General features: G+C 43.4%; 1 protein-coding gene across 1 annotated transcript in view; it reads left to right on the forward strand.

The window, feature by feature from the left end:
- The first annotated feature begins 226 nt into the window (after positions 1-226).
- Positions 227-20,753, forward strand: part of PARM1 (prostate androgen-regulated mucin-like protein 1) — a 104,934-nt gene continuing 84,407 nt past the window's right edge. The window contains 1 exon segment of the mRNA NM_001243716.1: positions 227-540. Within this exon segment, the coding sequence (NP_001230645.1) occupies positions 498-540 (43 nt within the window). The 5' untranslated portion in view covers positions 227-497.

Genomic DNA, 20,753 nt, shown 5'->3' on the forward strand with positions numbered 1-20,753 from the left:
AAATTCTTGAGGGCAGAAATCCGCTCCCATTACACTGCGTTCCCTTAGCTCCCAGCACAGGCCTAGCGGCCCCAAACATTCGCTGAACCCGCTCAAAACTCGGATCTCCCGCCCCGACTGTCCAGCAGAGGCCGCCCTGGGCCAGGACTCCCGGGACCTGAACGCCGCCGGGAGAGGAAAGGCCAGGGGTGGCCTTGTCATCGCCGCGGGGCCTGGGTGGGAGGGGTTTGGCGGCGGCAGTCGGGCGGCGGAGGCGGCCCCCGGCTCCCGCGGCTGGGATGGAGCAGAAGCGCGCCGGGCGCCGGAGGATACGCAGCTGACGGAGCCGCGCGGCGCTCGCCTCTCTTCCCCTCCCGCCGCCCTAGCCGCCCGGGCCGCCCGGCTCCCACAGTAGCCAACCGGGCAGAGGAGGAGCCGCCCGCGCCCGGTGCGCTCTGTCAGTCCTGGCAAACTCTCCTGCCGCCCGCGCCGGGTTTGGCACTAAGCACCACGGTACCATGGTCCGCAAGACGCTCTTCGCTCTCTTCATCGTCACAGCAGGTATTTTGGGGGCGCCGTCCTGCCAGGAAGGGCCGGGGCGACACGGGCCGCACGGCCAGCGCTGGGGCGGGGGCTCGAGCGGGGAGACCGGGAAGTAAGTCGCGCCGGTAGCCGGAGTGGCGCGAGCCTCCGGTGTTGCGCAGAGATATGTGCGCACTTGGATTTGGGGTGATGAGCATTTGGGGAGCTCCTGGGCCGAGCCGGACTGAGGGGGTGACTGGGTTCTTCCGGCCGCCGCTCGCTCTCACACGAACTCCGGGCTTTGGGAAACAGGTGGCTGCGCGACGCTTTTGAACCCGGGGTTGGCGACACTGACTGCGACTAGAGGCTTCTCGGGTCTCTGAGCACACCCGCCCAAAGTTGGGCACCAGACTTCTTGACGCGGTTGGACCCGAGAGGGATGAGAAGAAGAATCAGGGAGGGGTGGCATCTGGGAAAGCTAATGCTCGGGCCGTGCGCCCTGCGGGGCTGGTTTGCTTTTCCCCAGACTTGGTGGGCTCTGGTCTCTGGCCTCTGGCGTCCCTTCCTAGTTAACGCTTGGGGATGATGCGGCGCTAACAATCCCAAGGCAGCTGCTTGGATCCGGCGGCTTAAGCTCGCTATCACCGCCGGGGTGGCAATTTTACCCTGTGGCCCGGAGCTCCCCCGAATGCGTGCCCTGGCAGAAACTGCTAACTTGGCTCCTTGGGGATGGCTTCCCACGCGCACCGCGCGGGTCTCTGGACCACGGACGGCAGCGGCCTCTAGGCGGGAGCTGGGGAGAAAGGAGCGGGAGGACCGAGCTCGGCCTGGTGGGCGCCGAGGAGAGAGTCAGAAGAGCGCTTTGAGTCTGAGATTAGGGTGCCCAATTTTTGCAGAAAATGCAGGCCGACTGTGGATCAGGCACCGGTAGAAAAATCAGCCTGCGTGCGCGGTACACTGTTATGTTTAGATAAAAGAATATTTCAAGGCCACATCCACAAACCATTGATTCATGCTAGTAGTCCGTGTATCTGTATCTATATCTATATCTGTTTTTCCTCCTGAATTGCTTGGTTCCTGCAATTGTGGACACAAGAAGCTAGGGGTTTCCTGGCAGCTGACAAAGGTTAATGCAGTTTTGAGGAAAAGTTGCCCAACTTGAGGCTACAGGGAGTCTTTTTCCTCTACTTGCTGAACGTCTGAGAAAGCTCCCTTTTCCCTTTGGCGTCTGTACCATTTGGAGGCGCGTCCGCAGAAGGTTCAGGAGCAGGGCTCGGGCGGCTCTGGCCGCGCGGCGTCGGGCCAGACTGGGAGCGCGTGCATCCCTGCAAGTGTGACAGCCAGCCTTCTCCCGAGCCCCGCAATCGCCCGCCCCGCCGAGAGACATCTACGAAAGGGCAGGAAAGACGCCTTCCTTTCTCCTCGCTAGAAATCCTTTCATGAGGCTTCAGGCTCAGAAACCCTTCAGTGAGCCGGTACAGTCACTAGGTAGGCTTGTTTTATTTAGTGGCTTATCTTTTCCATTTTAATTTTTTTTTAAACGACTCTGGAAGTTGGCTGGGATTAACCCTATTAGGCTTCCTCCCCACCCCCACTCCCCACCAAGGAGCTCAAAAATTTTTTAATTTTATTTATTTATTTATTTATTTATTTAGGCCAGTTTTAGAGTTTAGCTCTGCTCTTCCTGCGGCAGGAACCTTGCCCTTCCTGTTCACCGCCAGGGTGAGGAGACTGGTAGCTGCCCACCGCAGATCAAACTCGCTCCCATCCCTGCACATGTGTGAGGGCAGAGCCAAAAGATCACAGCCTCCCAGCTCTGGGGCGCCCCCCCGCCAATGTCTCTGAGTACATCTCCCAAACAGAGTGATGTAGCCTCAGGCTTTCCACTGAGGTTATGCCTCTGAAGCAATCTCCCTGGGAGTTAGTGTGTTATAAAAGCTACCTGCGTGCATTAAGTTCTTGGGAAAATAATAAAAGAATAGGCATAAATACCTTGCGAGGTCCTTTCCATCCCAAAGTGGAGTGTTTTTAGAGACTAAACTACAACATTTCTAGAAAAAGCCCATAAAGGAGAGATGGGAGAAGGTTCCTGAAATGAACGTGGCATATGTGTTTCAGTGGATCATCCTGGCATTCCCATGGCAAAGCTCCAGTTAGTTTCACCAGGCACTTGCTTTTTTTTTTTTTTTTTTTTACCTCTTCAGCATTAAAGGCTTGAAGTTTTCTTTTTTTTTTTTTTCAGTTTTTCAAAGTTTTCTTGAAGTAGAGTTGATTTTAAGGTTGTGATTCAGTTATACCTGTTGTATAACAGAGTGATTCAGTTATACCTGTACACACATCCACCCTCTTTCAGATTCTTTTCCCACACAGATTATCACAGAATACTGGGTAGAGTTCTCTGTGCTATATGGCAGGTCCTGGTTGGCCAGTCTTTCCATATACCAGAGTGTGCATATGCCAAACCCAAACCCCCAATCCATCCCTCCCTCCCACCTGTCTCCTTTGGTAACCACAGCTTTGTTTTCAAAGTCTGTAAGTCTGTTTCTGTTCTGCAGATAATCTCATATGTATCCTTTTTTTAGATTTCACGTATAAGTGACATCATGTGATGTTTGTCTTTCACTGTCTGACTAACTTCAGTTAGTATAATAATTTCTAGGTTCCATAAAACTCTTAAGGTGATGCTTTTTCGAGCCAGAACCAGGGCTTGGCAGGGGACTTTCCTTGGTTTGAGAAATCTCCTCATTACGTATACATAAGCATTTCCTCCAGCCTGTATGATGGACGCTTGCAAGTTCACGTGCGCTGTCAACAAAAGATCTCTACGCTTATTCACATGTTTTTAAAAGAAGGAAGAGAGAACCTTGGACTGTTTTCAGTTCTCTCCAGGTGGATTGTGGGAGAAAAGCAGCATGACTGTGTTACAAATCATTACCAAACACCTCTAAGGCCAGCATCTAGGCACACAGGAGTACTGCCCCCATATGACAATACAAGCCAAGTGGGACCACAGGCTGAGGGCAGCGTCCAGCTCCAGCTCTCCCCTCTCCTCAGTTCCTTCATGCCCACCACTGGCTTTGCTGCCCTTCAGGGTCCTATGGTCCCATCTATTTAAAAATGCCCGGAGTTCCCGTTGTGGCTCAGTGGTTAACGAATCCGACTAGGAACTATGAGCTTTCGGGTTCGATCCCTGGTCTTGCTCAGTGGGTTAAGGATCTGGCGTTGCCGTGAGCTGTGTGTGGTGTAGGTCGCAGATGTGGCTCAGATCTCGTGTTGCTGTGGCTCTGGCATAGGCCAGCAGCTACAGCTCTGATTGAACCCCTAGCCTGGGAACCTCCATATCCTGTGGGAGTGGCCCAAGAAATGGCAAAAAAAAAAAAAAAAAGACAAAACAAAAAAAAAAGCCTGCACTGAGACATCTGAGGTACACAGGCACTTTCCAAAGGCCTTTTCCAAACATCCAAGGAGTTCAAAGGCGAAACAAAGCATCAATAAGAGAGGTACAAACCCATGATCCAAGTTTTCCTGCCCTGGCTTCTGCCCTGCCCGCCCTGGTCTCCTTCCCCCCAGGCCCAGTACTGCATTCTGCCCCATTCCCCAGGCCAGCTGATTGGCCTCTTGGTGATCAAGACCAGCAGAGCTAGATTCCAGTCTGCTACCCGGAAAGAGAGCCTTGTGGCGTCCTGGGCCTGTCAGATAGCTCTTGGCCGGGTGACTAATATCTAGAATGTCCTTATGCTCGAAGGGACACTCCACCCTGCACCTTTATGGCTCTGTTCTTCCTCAGGTCCTGATATATGTCAGGACCTTATCATAAGCATATTAAAGTAGTATCATAAATCTTATCATAAACATATTAAAAGTAAACCAAGAATGCACACCTATTTATTTACAGGAACAGCAAAGCTGCCTGTAGTTGGTTGGGCGTGGAGGTGAAAGGTTACTTGCATCCCTTTAGCCTGGTTACCTCCTCTTCCCCCGAAGTCGGTGTCACAAAGTGACACCTCCTTCGCCTGAAACCTGACCCGAGAAGGTGGAAGCTCTCCATTGTTATCAGATCTATTTACTGAGGCGGTGTTGCAAAGTGCTAGGCTCACAGATTCTGCAGCGAGATTGCCTCAGTACAAAGCTAGGTTTTACTACAGACTAATTGTATAATTTAGGGCGCGTAATCTAACCACTGATGAGTTTTCTTATCTACAGAATTGGGGGACTAAAACCTCATCAGGCCAATGCAAAGTGTTAAATGATCAAATACGCTTCTAATGCCTGGGACATAGTAAGTGCTCAGTAAGTATTAGCGATTGTTGTTGCTGTGACTCATTAATAAAACCGACTGTGTTTGGCACCCATTAGGTCATCCTCGCCAAAGCTTATGTGTTTGTGCTTGGACTATGGAAATCAAAGATCTCGGCTAATATTCCAGCACAGTGCCAGCTGTTCTGGCAAACCCTGATGTGCAAAAATTAAGAAAATATTCAGCTGAGCCTACTAAATGCCTCGTTTGAAGAGGTTAATAACGTGCCAGCTCAAATTTAGCACAACAATCAAAAAAACAGAAAAAAAAATAATAATAAAAACAAAAAAACTCCCTAACAAATGGAAGTAAAGTCTCACCAGAGACTTTATTTCTTCCACAAAGTCTTTTGCAAATGGGTGTGTTTCAAAAGCCCAACTCAGCTAAATCTTAAGGTCAGGTTCCCAGAGTCACAAATTTTGGATGATTCAGTTCAAAGAACTTAGGAAAAGGCTGTTTGTGGTGTATGAATGATGCAAAATGGCTCTCTCCAGAATCCCAACTCATTGATAATGGCCAGATCTCTAATGTAACTTGACCATTTGGGCCTGGTCTAGTTGTGCTGTAATTGTGCTTGTGTTCTTGGCCAAGTATTTACACTGTTTGAGCACATTTTCTTAAACGATCATTTTCACAGGTTACAGCATTGGCTGGAAACAATGAAGAGTGACATTTAAAAAATATTTTCAAAAGGGTTTGGCTCTTTTCACACCCCAGTGAAAGGAATCCTGCCATACATTTACAATAGTTTTTTTTCTCTTTTGGAAGTATCTCTTGCTTAAATTGGGTATGTTAGTTTCGGAATCAAATATAGCCATTCCTCAATATGCAGAACCGCCCTCCCTACCCAAATCCTCCGATGCTCAAGTCCCTTATATAAAGTCTCATGGTACTTGCATAGAACTTACATACATTCTCCTGTAGAGTTTAAATCATCTCTAGGTTGCTTATAATACCTAATGCAACGTAAGTGCTGTGTAAATAGTTGCTGGCATGAGACAAATTCAAGTTTTGCTTTTTGGAACTTTTTGGAATTTTTTTCTCTAATGTTTTCCAACCAAGGTTGGTTGAACCCACAGATATAGAAGGCTGGTAGTATTTGCTTTGCTAGCAAGATAGTGAGTAAAACAATTGCCAGGAAAAATTAGTGTTTTATTTAGAAGATGGCAGTAGTTCTGAAAAGAGGTAGGCAAAGAATGGGTACCTGCCTTATGCAATGATGGCTTTTTTTCCTTGGAAGTGCAGGGCTAAACAGTTATCATTCAGTTAATGAGCAAATAAAGTTACTATAAAATAAGACTGATTTATGGATGTATTTCATGGCATTACATTTTGCAGTCACCGCTTAAATTCTTTAAATGACAGGGATCGATGTAACATCAGGTTTTCTGACGTGTGAGTCTTTATTAATTATGATCCTTTATACCAGCAGAGCTCGTTTTTTTTTTAACCTGCTTTGGTGTTGTTCATAAACCTTGAGACTTTTGCCATTTGATAAGTATTAGGAACCGTTACAATGAGATAGTTATAGAATTGTTTTCATCTGTGTTTTTCCTTGGTGCAAGGTGGTATAATGCCAATTTGAAAATGAGCTGTTTTAATTTTCCTTTGATTTGATTTAGCCATTAAAAAATACAAGTTGCCCAGTCCAATCTGAATTTCAAATCAATAGTGAGTTCTATGTGCATCCTACATAGTACTCGGGGCTCACTTGAAATAATTCTTCAGTGTCTACCTTGAATTCAAATGTAACCAGGCATCCTGTATTTTCTAGAGCAACCCAACCTTTGGCCCTTCCTGTGCAGTTCATCAGTGCAATGGGTTTGGCATGGGATTGGCTTTATTTTGAACCCTGCCTCCCACGGCTTTAGCTCCCTCACATCATTTCATTCATCCATCACCATCTGTTCACGAGAAGATGACATGGAGATTTCAGAGCAGCTCACTCTGCAATAACAACTACCACGTTAGGATTCAGAGGCAGCTCTCCAGTGGAACACTTTGAATCAGATTCCATATCCATCCACTGTGCACTGCTGTGTTTCTGAACATGCAGTGGGATTTTGGAGCTTCCCTGAGACTACGCTACTTTACCCCCTTGTGACCTTTTCTATTTTAAAAAAAGAGTATACTATTTGAAATGGTAGCTCGTTCTTGCATAGGAGCTGGAACTAGGAGCCTTCCAGAATCCAGCTGGCAGATGATTAAAAAAGAAAGTTATAGAATAGCTTTGGATTTCAATGCTCTCTTCGGTGCCAGAATCTTAACACATCTCACAAATATTAATTATATAAGGTTTACATAATTGCTGCAGGATAGGTCTGTTGGTATCACTTGAAAGCTGTGTCTATATGGAGCATGAAGCAGCACATTAGAATTTCAAGGCACATTGGAAAAAAAAGTCCTTTAAGCAATTAGACTGTGGTAGAAATTTGCACTTTTATAACCAAGGCCAAATCTATGGATAGGTAACTGTAAATTTACCTAATGGTAAAAAAAAAAATGTGGAAAGGTACCAGGTATGATATTTAGAAAACACATTTCTTTTACAAAATAAGATGAATAATAGAATACAACTTGGATGATAATATCTTCCTCTTATGGTCCAAATCCTGACACCTAATTTGCTTTTCCATCAGGAGGAAATAAAGACACAGGATCTTTAGTGCAGGTGTTGTACATGAAAAGAATTGGAAGAGAGAAGGTTTTGTTTGATTTTTTTGTTTTTTGGCCATAGTTATAAACTTAAAGCTATATCATCCAGACTTCCCACTGGTTAGAACACATTATTTTTCCCTATATGGAAATATATGCTGCCTTTAAGTTTTTTATATTTCTGGAGTTCCTGTTGTGGCTCAGCTGGTTAAGAACCTGGCTAATATCCATGAGGAAGCAGGTTCAGTCCCTGGCCTCGCTCAGTGGGTTAAGGATCTGGTGTTGCCATGAGCTGTGGTGTAGGTCACAGACATGGTTCAAATCTGGTATTGCTGTGGCTGTGGTATAGACCAGCAGCTGTAGTTCCAGTTGAACCCCTAGCCTGGGAACTTCCATATGCTGCAGGTACAGCCCTAAAAAGCCAATAAAATAAAATAAAATAAAACGATATTCTTGCCAGCTTTGCATAGTCCAGAAACATAACCTCATTATGAGAGTTTATTCAACCACTGTTGTATCCATGATGGGTTGTTACTGGTGCTGTCTTCTCCTTACAAAATCTTTTCATTTTTTGATGGAAAAGCTTTTGTGATCCACAGATAGACAGCAGACAAATACTGGTATACTGGCATTGAACAGTTATTTCATCCTTAAACTCTCCATGCTATATGATTCTTGCTTTTTACTATAATTTGGATTTTTAGGGACAACAATAACAATTATTGTAAGAATAAAAGGGCATTTTATTTTTCACCATGCAAAAGCTATATAACTTGAGGGAAACCTTTAAGACTCTGGTCATTCTACTGAGTTAAGGTCATCATGAGTCATCTTAGGAGAGGACTTCAGTACATCTTAGAATTTACAACATGAGGGAGTTCGAAGCCCACTTGTTCATCAGAGGGTCCTAAAGAAAGCTAGTGATGAGTCCTCTTGTGGCATAGTGGGTTAAGGACCTGGCATGGTCACTGCAGTGGCTTGGGTCACAGCTGTGGTGTGGGTTCAGAGCCTTGCCCAGGAACTTCCACATACTGTCGCAGGCACGGCCAAAGGAAAAAAAAGAAGGAATCTGGTGGACTGAAAAGTCTTTCTTGCCTTGGGAAAAGAGGCAAGTTATTGGTGGATCACACCCTCTGCCTGTCATGGGAATTCTTGCTCTTGATGGATCTGCTGCATGACTACAGCCATCACACAACCTGTAGGGACTGAGCATGTGTTGTCTTAAAATTCCAGTGTCATCTCAAATACCTATGAGTAAACCTGCCTAAGGAGGAAAAAATATGGTAATCTGAAAACTATAAGACACTAATGAAAGAAGTCGAAGACAGCACAAACAGATGGATATACTGTCTTCTTGGATTAAAAGAATCAATATTGTCAAAATGACTATGCTACCCAAGGCAATCTGCAGGTTCAGTGCAATCCCTGTAAAATTACTAATGACAATTTTCATAGAACTAGAACAAATAATTTTAAGATTTGTATGGAGGAGTTCCCATTGTGGCTCAGTGGAAACAAATTTGACTAGTATCCTTGAGGTGAGAGTTTGATCCCTGGCCTCAGTCAGTGGGTTAAGGATCCAGCATTGCTGTGAGCTGTGGCATAGGTCACAGACTCGGTTCAGATCTGGCATTGCTGTGGCTGTGGCCTAGGCTGGTAGCCACAGCTGCAATTCCACTCCTAGCCTGGGAACTTCCCTGTGCTGTGCTGCAGCCATAAAAAGCAAAAAAAATAAAAAGAAAAAATAAATAAAATTTGTATGGAAACACAAAAGACCCCAGGTAGACGAAGCAATCCTGAGAATCAAAAACAGAGATGGAAGAATTATGCTCCCTGACTTCAGGCTATACTACAAAGCTATAGTAATCAAAATAGTATGATAAAACAGAAATATAGATCAATGGAACAGAATAGAAAGCCCAGAAATTAACCTGTGCAATTATGGCCAGTTAATCTATGACAAAGGAGGTAAGAATTTACAATGGAGCAAAGACAGTCTCTTTAATAAGTGGCATTGGGAAAACTGGACAGCTACATGTAAAAGAATGAAGTTAGTACATTCTCTAGCACCATATACAAAAATAAACTCAAAATGGATTAAAGACCTAAATATAAGACCAGATATTATAAAACTCCCAGAGGAAAACATAGGCAGAACACTCTTTGACATAAATACAATTTTGGGGGGGATCTGTCTCATTTTCTTAACGTGTTTTACTCATATTGGATATAAGCTTTGGATCTTTTTTTTAAGCCATGCCCATGGCATATGGAAGTTCCTGGACCAGGGATCAAACTCAAGCCACATCAGATCCTTAACCAACTAAGCCACTAGGCAACTCCCTGGATCTGTCTCTTAAGGTAAAGGAAATAAAAGCAAAAATAAACAAATGGGACCTAATTGAACTTTAAGAAAAGCTTTTTGCACAGCAAAGGAAACCATGAAATGGTTGGACAAAATGAAAAGACAACCTACTGATTGGGAGAAAATATTTGCAAATGATATAGCTGATAAGGGACCAATATCCAACATTTATTAACAGTTTATACAACTCTACGTCAAAAAAACAAACAGTATGATGAAAAATGGGCAGAAGAACTGAACTGACATTTTTTTCCAAAGAGGAAATGCAGATGGCCAGCAGGCACATGAAAATATGCTCAGTATCACCAATCCTCAGGGAAACACAGATCAAAACCACAGTGAGATGTCATCTCACACCTGGCAGAATGGCTATCATTAAAAAATCTACACATAACAAATAACAGATGTTGGCAAGGATGTGGAGAAAAGGGAACCTTTGTACACCGTTGGGAATGTAAATTGGTGCAGCCACTGTGGAAAACAGTGTGGAGGTTCATCAAAAACCTAAAAATAGGACTACCATATGACCCAGCAATTCAACTCCTGGGTATATAGCCAAAAAATGAAAAAACAGTAATTTGAGAAAATACATGCACCTCAAAGTGGCATTGCTTGCAGTTGCCAAGATCGGGAAGCCTCTGAAAGGCCACACAGTAGGGTGGAAAGGGATTTGGAGGAGGACAGGTTGGTAGGATGCCATCTTTGGGGTCTCAGTTTCCTCTTTGCAGAGCTATGATAATACATTCAACAAAAGCGTATCAAACCGGTACACCAACATATAGAAGATTAATTTTATTTTACTTCATTTGCATGTCTGCCCCTCACTCCTAGAATATAAGGTGTCCAAGAATTTTCGCTGATTTGTCCCTGCCATGTCCGCAGCATGTAGAACGGAGCAAGACATGTAATGAGTGTCTAGCATATTTGTTAAACTAACTTTTAATGGAGAACCTCTATGTGCCATCTAAGGCTCTGGAGGTACAGCAATGAACAAAATAGAAGACTGCCCTCAGGAAACTTACATTCTTCAACGATGATCAGTTTTGATGTAGGCGGAAGAAAATCAACAATTGACTAGCAGTCATCTCAAACTCAATAAGTCCAGACCTGAACTCTTGGACTTTTCTACCCAAAGAGGCCCAGCAGAATCCTGTCCCATCTCATAACTGAGATGTCAACTCCAACTTTCTAGTTGCTCGGGCTGAAAGTCATGAGTCGTCTTTGAGTCTCTTTTTCTGTCAATACCCCTGATCCAGTGCTTCAAGAGAATCTGTTTGCTCTGCCTTTCAACTACAGACAGAAGTCAGACACTTTCTGCTCCTGCCATGGCTGTCTGTGGTGTCAGCCCCATCTGCTTCCACCCAGAATCCTGCAGGGCCTCATCTCAGACCTTGTAGCTCTTAGCCTTTCCCTCCTAAGGTCTGGTCTCTAGAGAGTCCTGTTTGTTTGCTTGGTTAAGAACTTTTGAAAAGATTAAATGATGTAAATGTCTAACTATAACGTGCTAGCCCATGTTAAAAGAAGGAAGTTTTCAAAACTTCTTAAAAGAACGCTTCAGAGAAAGAGGTGGCTCATTAATGTGTGTACTGGCAGAAATGGTGGCAATATATTGAACTCATATATTGCAACTTTATATTTCACAATATATTGAAAAAGCTAGCCAAGGAATAAAATGTACCTTGCGATAAAATATTTAAAACATTATGTGTGTGACTGTACAGGAAGGCTTTTAGAAGAATACAGTAGTTATTTCTGGCAGGTGAGTTTGGGGTCAGTTTTACTTTTTATGCTCTTTTGCTTTGCCTGACATTTAGTTTAATGGTTTGTATTATCTTCACAATTTAAAAAGTAAAGATATTGTCCATATTTTATTCCTTCCTTCTCAACAGTTTCTGTGGCTAAAATAACTGCTAGATGGCTACTTCTATCCTCAAAATCTTGATTCAAAAATCCTTCCAACAGAGCCCTCAAAAGTAAGATCTTAGGAAAGCAAATGACTTCAGAAAGGTTTATAGGATATCACTGACTGAATGGACAGGGAAGGTTCTGGGAAGGAATTGACTTCAAGTAATATATTTTCTAACGCCAGAGTACTGCATAAATCATTGATCAGGACAGCCATCTCGGAAAGTGTTTTAAGAGGCTCTGAGCTACCTGATCAGTGTTTGAGGTATTTTGTTAGTTTTTAATATCTTCAGCCTTTGTCACTAGTGGGAGCAATTTTAAAGTAAAACATCGCCCTATGTTTTTCTGAAATGCAATTTGTCAACTTGTGTATCCAATAAGAAAAGCAGTCCTCAAGAGAATATCAGGTTTGTTTTTCTTTTGACAACATTAAATTTCTTGTGTCATCTTTTCAATAAAATAATCAATGAAAGGTGGTTTGGGTAAATGTTGGAGGATCCATCCATTATTAATACTTCATGCCATTATCAGAGAACAATGCAAGTGTGACAAGAGAAAGGGGGCTGGAGCAGACAGGGCTGCAGGAGGCTCTGGTGTGAACTGGGCTGACTCCTTCACTTTATAGAAAAATATAGACCTGTTGGGAAGAGAGAAAATCCACGTTTGATTTTTAGCCATGCAAGGTATAACACTTTATACAATGATTATTTCATCTGCAACTTCATCTAATCCTCCCACATCTCAGCACAGGAAATATGGAGAGGAATTAAAGTCAACTTCCAGACAAGCTTCCTGTCTTTGGACAACCACCCTCACCTGCACATTTTTATGAAATAAAATGTCACTCCAGCTAAGGGAATCCGGTGAAGCTTGTCTTTACAGGACCCACAGGTATAGGGATTTAAAAGGAAGTGTGCCCTCCAGGGGTAGGAAGGGAGACCTTCATCAGCCTCTCAGCTACCCAGCAGGTTACCCAGCAGAGGTTGCCAGTTAAGTAAGTGCCTGTCCCCAGATGTTATTCCCCCCAGATTGCTGAGAACTGCTTATGACCTTGAACTGCACCAACCTGTCAAGGTGACGTTAGCGATGGTCTTAGGGTCGCCCCAACATATTACCACAGCCTTGGATGGCTTCAAACAATATAAATTGACTCTCCCACTGTTTTGGAAGCTAGAAGTGTGAAATCAGGGTTTCAGCAGGGCCATGCTCCCTTCAAAGCCTCGAGTGGAGGATGCTTTCTTGCTTCTACCAGCTTCTGGTAGCCCCAAGTGTTCGCTGGCTTGTGAAAGTCTTCCTTCTGATCTCCGCCTCCGGCTTCATGTGGCCTTCTTCCCTCTGAGTGAGCCTGTGTTCAGATTCCCTGATTTGAAGGACATTAGTCATCCAGTCTTATTGGATTAGGGCCCACCCAATTCAGTATGCCCTTATCTTAACTTGATTACACCTGCCAAAGCCAGATTTCCAATCAAGGTCACAGTCACATGTACTAGGGGTGAGGGCTTCTTCTTGTTTCAGGAACACCATTCAACCCATAGCAGCTGTATTTCACATCTAAACCATGTTCATGAAAGACCCCCCTCCACTGAAAAAAGAAGCCGTTAATAATTCAATCAGTTACTAGTTACTTTTATTCAATATAGCAGCTAATATCACCTCTTACTTTTCATCCATTCATTTACTTAGTTGTTGCTCTCGATGGCAAAAGTTTGGTTGAGACTGTTTAAATCAGGTATTTCTCAACCAGAATGCTGTAAGCACTTGGAGGGGACATAACACACAGACAGCACCCCTCAGCCCTGACTGCTAAATAACCATAGTAACTTGTAGGCATTGTGACAAAGAAAATAGAGGGGAAAAAAGAGGGGAAGAAAAGAAGGAGGGAGGAAATACCTTCACATATTTCTTTTTTTTCTTTTCTTTTCTTTTTTTTTTTTTTTTTTGTCTTTTTGTCTTTTTGCCATTTCTTGGGCCGTTCCCGCGGCATGTGGAAGTTCCCAGGCTAGGGGTCGAATCAGAGCTATAGCCGCCGGCCTACGCCAGAGCCACAGCAACGCAAGATCCGAGCCACGTCTGCAACCTACACCACAGCTCATGGCAACGCCGGATCGTTAACCCACTGAGCAAGGGCAGGGATCGAACCCGCAACCTCATGGTTCCTAGTCGGATTCATTAACCACTGAGCCACGACGGGAACTCCCCTTCGCATATTTCTAAACTTACCAGACTCATCGGAAATTAACAGTCTGAATTAATGAGATATTCAATGGCCATCCTTAGCATCCTGCACAGAAGGGGGTGTATGAAGCAGTAGCACTTTTGCTTACTCAGAACCCCAGCCAGTCGGCTAACTGTGAGAGGCCTCTAGATGCTTCAGGAACATTCTAATTTGGAACATGTTACTCTTTGAAAGGCATGTGGCAAATTTGGAGAGCACTGTTTCAGTTCTTCTCTGCCTGGACTCCTACTGTATTGTTTGCAACATTGTGCCTGAAGTAGAATCAAGAAGAGAATAGAAAGAGCAAAAAGTTTCAACACATGAAAATAGCATCTGCTCCTTTGTGGTCTAGCTTATTGCTTATAGATAGCATAACTTTCCTTTGTGAGCAGAGAAGGCATGATTCACCTCCCTAAGACTCTTTTCCTCAGTTTCTAAGGAAGGTACTATTGGATGTGGGGCATAGGAGGTCACAGGAATATTTTATGGAAAAATGTAAAAGTTGTGACATTACAGAACAGTGGATTTCTGTCTGCCAGTGTGAAATGTGTGTGTGTGTTTAATGTGCATATATTGTATATTTGTGGATAGGATGTATGTTTCTTTCCTTTCTTACCTGCTTCCTTCCTTACTAAGAAATTTAGAAGAATTTTAAAAGGAGGAGACAAGTAGCATAGAAAGAATAGGGAAAATTAATATTCAATGGATTCACACATTTTCTGTAATATCTAAAATTCAACAGTTCCTCCCCATAAAGTAGCAGGTTTTTCTATTCAACAGCCATAATCATGTACCTTTATGTCTTTTGATTAATAAATGGGATATTAATTAGGTAGAACATGGATACTTATTTGGTTCTGGAAGCTGCCTATTCAAGTATGTTTTGGAATCACTGCTTTCCTTATAAATCATAGGGAAAATCAACATTTAAAGCCTTGTCCCATGGAAAAAAACATATAATTTCACTTCTAGAAGTTTTAATTACTTGGGTAGTTTTGCTTACATGGGAAAGAGACATATTCTAAGGAGAGTGAGAAGTCTACTGTCTAAAGCCTTTATTGATTTGGGTTATTCTTAAAGGGATAAAAAAATATTAAGCTCTGACACTATCAACAAAGCTCCTTGATGAGAGCTGAGTTCACGCTGAGATAAAAAGTTACAAAGCAAGAGAACAGCCTCATTATGTTTTTAAAATCCCAGGGAGAGCAATTGTTTCACCAAAGCAATGCAGTAAGACAGCCTGGGACCCAACGTGGGTGCCCAGGAGACTAGGAGTAAAGAGCTTTAGAAGCTTTGAATTTTTTTCTAAAACAATTAAGATTAAAGGAGTTAATCAGGAAATCTGAGGTTATATAAGGGGTGAGCAGGTCAACCAGCTCATGTGTCTGGTTTGGAGCACATGAGCACATGCTTGTGATGACCTAACTTTTCCATGGAAGATTGGACTTCATGATAATTCTTCCAGAATGAAAGAAGTGACAAGAAACATGAAAGTTTGAAAAGTGATCCCCACAGCCCCTGACATCTGAGAGCATTCTTGCCTCTTGAGAGACATCCGACTGGGGAAATCAGATGGGGCTCGAACCCCGAAGGGCCCCAACAGGAAGAGGAAGAAAAAGCAGGTCACGCCTGGTGAAACAGCGTGTCACCCTTGGCAGGTCAAGCTGGCCGATTTGGAGACAACCAACTGTACTGTTGCCAGCCTGGCCACCTCTAAACTTCCTCTGCCAAGGCGGCATGGCTGCTGTTTGAGACTATATGGCAAGGGATACAGAAACAAGGAGCAGAGCTGGAATCTATCCTCTGATGCCCTAAGGCACAATACCCACAGTAGATTCTTCCTGAAATTGGCATGAAGAGATCATACACTATCGAAGCAAGAACCATCCAGGAAAACCCCTAACCCTTCTGAGATGGTGTGTGAAGGGACAAGATTTCTAAGGAAAAGAACTCAATTTCGCGTTGACTTAATGGGGTTGGGTTTCTAGGAAGGCACATAAAACTTGAATGAGAGGAGTTCCCATAGTGGCTCAGTGGTTAACGAATTCCAACTAGGAACCATGAAGTTGCGGGTTCAATCCCTGGCCTTGCTCAGTGGGTTAAGGATCTGGCATTGCTGTGAGCTGTGGTGTAGGTCACAGATGCGGCTTGGATCCCGCATTGCTGTGGCCCTGGCGTAGACTGGCAGCTACAGCTCTGATTAGACCCCTAGCCTGGGAATCTCCATGTGCTGCAGGTGTGGCCCTAGAAAAAAAAGACCAAAAAAAAAAAAAAATGAATGAGAGAGACAGGTTCATTGGCATGTGCCAGTTACGACTTCATCAAGCCTATCTGCTGTAGAGCTGAGCCAGACCATACTGGTGGAACTTTACCAACAGCAGCAGTTTGCATATGAAAGGGCACCTGTGTTCTTTGCTGACCACTTTTACTGCCAGGTTTTTAACAACCCAGATTTGACCTTGTTTGACTCATAATGTCCCATCAAAAAATGCTGCTGTGTTGAAATGACACAGTGAACAATGTGTTGATCGGACCTTGCTACAAACTCAACGGTTCGACCTGCCTATTTTCTTTTCACTCATGACATTGATGGCCTGTCTTCGCATCATGTTCAGAAAACACAGCCAATCCTGCTGCACCTGCAAAAGAGCAATTTCCTCTGGCTGTGATGACAGTGAATAAAAAACAGGCACCAAATCCCCATCTGCAATGGGAATGTTGGCCCTCATTACCCGGACTTCTCAAGGTGTGAATTATATGGTTCATGCATTTTCTTGATTTTATTTCTATAAAAATGCACTTTTCTTAGCATCAGACTTAAGCGACACTTGCTTTTTATTTTTGATGAGGAATCTGGCATAACATGAGCCATTAGCTGGGAGCTATGTGAATTCAGGAAACCTGATTAGCAGTTGGATGAAAATTCATCTAAGAATTTGAGTTTATGCCCCGGTGGATAAAGTATGCTTGTAAAAACATTAGCAGTTTGGCTTTCAGTGGGACATTGGATTAATTCAGTCTGTGCTTCCTTGCTACACAGCATCATTTCAAGGTATAAATTCAATTTATGGTATGGAAAATGGATAAGATATACATAAGCTGGCCTTGATTTAATAGGGATGATGAATTAAATATTCCGATAAATGAAATAGTCCAAATAACTGAGCTTTCCCTGTATTCTAATGTGGGTTGTGGATTTTTAGAATTGGAAAAAAAAAAGCATACCTAAAACCATGCCTAACATTGATAGTCAGGTCACCGATAAGTTCTGTACCTCCTTTTGTCATCTATTAAATAAGAGGATTAAATAAGATGAGCTTTAGTGTCTGATCTTTATGACCTGAAACAGATCCTTTTTTAAAAAAATAAATTTCATTGGAATATGGTTGACTTACAAAGTTGTGTTAGTTTCAGGTGTAGAGCTAAGTAAATCAGTTTTGCATATGCATATATCCGTCCCTTTTCAGATTCCTTTCCCATATAGGTTATTACATAGTATTGAGCAGATTACCCTGTGCTATTCAGTAGGTACTTGCTACCTATCCATTTTATATATAGGAGAAAAACAGACTCTTAACCTGAGGTCTACCCAACTTAGAGGATCCCTAAATGAGCTCCGGGAAGTCCATGAGACATCATATCTGACATTGCATGGATGAATTTATGTGCCTTTTTTTTCCTTGGGAGCAGATCCATGGATTGTATCCAGTACTTGAACTCTGGCTTTCCAATAAATTTAAGAACAACTAATATTCATTGTCATTCGTTTACCCCTTAAAGGATTTTCTCTTTCTTTGATAATGCATAAGGCTCTAAGGGTGATCTGGCTTGAGGGGCGTCCTTACACTACAGTGGTACTGGCTCCGGTTTATTTGGCTGTGGCGTCCAAAATACAGCTGGCTCCGGTGCGCCTTCAGCTCAGCTTGGATTACCCACAAAGGTGGGGACTGTCCTTTCAAATTATGGTTAAAGAAGTGGGGTCTGGGGGTGCAGAGTGGCTCAGAGAGGTGTCACTGGGGCAGCCAGTGGAGGTCCTGAAAGTCAGCCATGGGGGTTTTGACTTCCTGGGCTGGCTGGTGTTCTTTCCATTACAGTACATTATGTAGAATGTCATAAAAGCTACATTTTAATGCGCATAATTCAGTATTTGGGAAGCCACTTAGGTTAGTTAAGGTCTCCAAACTCTCTGTCCTCCTCCCATAAAAAAGGAATCCACAATTAATTAGACTAGTGGCAAGTAGGAGTTGCAACCTAAAAATGGAAAACTCTGCCCTTGAGCATACAGTTCTTCAGACTCCTGCTCCTTAAATGCTAATAAAAACATTCACATAACACCTTGTGGTTTCTGCAGAGCTCTCAGGTGCAAAATGACACTCCGGCCTCACAAACTCTTGGCAGCCAGCCAGCACCCCCATTGTACAGATGAGAAAAATCTCGTAGAAGTGAGGTGACACATCCAAAGCCACAGAGAAAAGGGCAGAGCCAGAACTCAGTGCAGACCTCATGACTCCAGCATTGCACCTGTTCCTTGCAGCACAATTGTCTCTACAGTGTTCTTAGGGCCTTGGGGGTAGGCCACGGGGGTTCACAGGCTGAGAAATATGTTGTTCGGTGAGACCATTTTCAGAGACTCATGCATTGAAAAGGGAGCTGTCTGCAAAATAAATTCCATGGTAAAATAAACAGCACACTCCCTGGAGTGTAGATTTGAAGGGTTTTTCTAAAAGTTCAGAAACTTTCTTAATCCCAAGCAAAGAACAAATATATCTCTAACCAGCAAGAAAACTACCAAGACTGAACTCCTATCCAGTTTGAAATGTAGACTACACCTTTCTACAGAAACATTTTTTTTTTTTGGTGGGCTTTCATTTTTTTTTTTTTTTTTTCTTTCCAGAAGTATATCTAGTCTACTTCAAAGCTAGGGGAGTACAAGAGAGATTTAGGACCAGAGAGGCTATTACTTCTCTCTCTGTCTTCCTGGCTTTTTGCAAGTTCCATAGCAAATGAAACCCAGTAATTATTCTATTATCTTTTGCCAACATTAAATCTTTTTCCTAAGTAGTTCTATTACACAAAGCGGCTGGAAGAGATATTTTTGTGATCAGGCTGTGCTAAAGGCACATTTTAATGCACTGGGGGAGGCATGATTTTATTTTGTTTTGATGTTGACTTCTAAAAGATTTACATCTGGGCATGGATATATAAAACAATAGAGAGTGTTTTGCGAGTACAAGGTAAGAATGGCTCAGCTTCATATTTTGATTCTATCACCACAATGGTGGAGAAGCAGCTCAGAAAAGTTCTCCTTATGGATCTGCAAAGAACTTGGTTTGGGGCCTGTGATCCTGCTTTTGAATTCCAACTCTGCCCTCTAGCACACAAGCAGAGGGGAAGGGAAACTAACATGAAATCTAATAAGATGCCTGCCACAGTGTTTAGGCACATTAGAGGCATTTTCTTAAACCACTCTACCGCAGCTCTGGAAGGTTAGTGCTACTGGTCTCTACTTCTTGTAGCTGTGGTGTAGGCTGTGCAGCTGCAGCTCGATTTCGACCCCTAACCTGGGAACCTCCATATGCTGCAGGTGTGGCCCTAAAAAGCAAAAATAAAAAACTTAAAAATTAAATGAATGAGCGAACAGAGGCTTGAGGAGGTCAGACAATTCCTCCAAAGCCACAGAACTCGTGGATCCCAAATTTGAACCCAGATGTTTCTGTCATTCAACCCATGCTCTTTCAATTTTTCATCACTTCTTTTCTGGGCTTCCCTGTCTCCATCAGTAAAACATTATCATTAAAATTACCTTTTAGGAGTGTTGGATGATAAGAGATTCATTTACCTAGAACAATCCTGATACACAGGATATCTTTAATAAATAATATTTCTCTCCCTACACTTTATTCTGATAATACATCTGACTTTGTTGTTTGGTCCATTGATTAGGATTTTTTGTTCTTCGGGGTGGGGGGGTTGTTTGTTCATTTTTAATTTTAGGTTTTGACCTACCTGAGCTCTTTTTAAAATGCAGAAGTCAAAAAGATGACTCTAAATAGAGGTGCCTGGATGATTTTAGAGGACAGGGAGGGCAAGAATAACCTTTTTCCTTCCATTTTCTGTCTGGGGTGAACAGCCACAAGGTAGGGAGAAGGGTGGGCTGTTCTGCTCCCTGGGAGAATGTGTGGGGTGACCAGGTATCTTTTTAACTCTGCACCAAGACCCTTGGGAATAAATTTTAACATCGCTTTATAGAGCTGCTGCAGTACTGTTGAGGGAAGGGGCTTGAAGCAAGATAGCAGCCCAGCTGAAGCCTGTTGGCCTGCGGTGTTTCTGAATGGCCCCTGACACCATGGACGAGTAGCCCGGTGCTCTGCCCAGGCCTGGACAGAACTGCACCAGATTTGGTAGCAAGTGTCCATAGTTCCTGCCTTGCAAATGACAGTCTGCTTGCCAAGGGACTTGGGAAGAATTACTTGTCTGCAAAATGATTATGGACGTATGCCTGAGTGTATGTATTTAACTTTGCTTCCTGCCTGAGGGCCCTGGAGCCCTCTGCCTGCAAATAATGAATGCATCTAAGCTGCAAGTTCCACCACAAATGGAAATCATCTAGATAGGCTGGAGAGGTTGGAAAAGGTGGCAACACAATCTTAAAAAGACATTGCGGGGGAGTTCCCGTCGTGGCACAGTGGTTAACGAATCCGACTAGGAACCATGAGGTTGTGGGTTCTATTTCTGGCCTTGCTCAGCGGGTTAAGGATCTGGCGTTGCCGTGAGCTGTGGTGTGGGTCGCTGACGCAGCTCAGATCCCTCATTGC

This window comes from Sus scrofa, chromosome 8 (genome assembly GCF_054392235.1).
Source record: "Sus scrofa isolate SSC_HxYL_T2T_F1_AM1 chromosome 8, Sscrofa_HxYL_maternal_Yorkshire_Landrace_v2.0, whole genome shotgun sequence".
NCBI lineage: Eukaryota > Metazoa > Chordata > Mammalia > Artiodactyla > Suidae > Sus > Sus scrofa.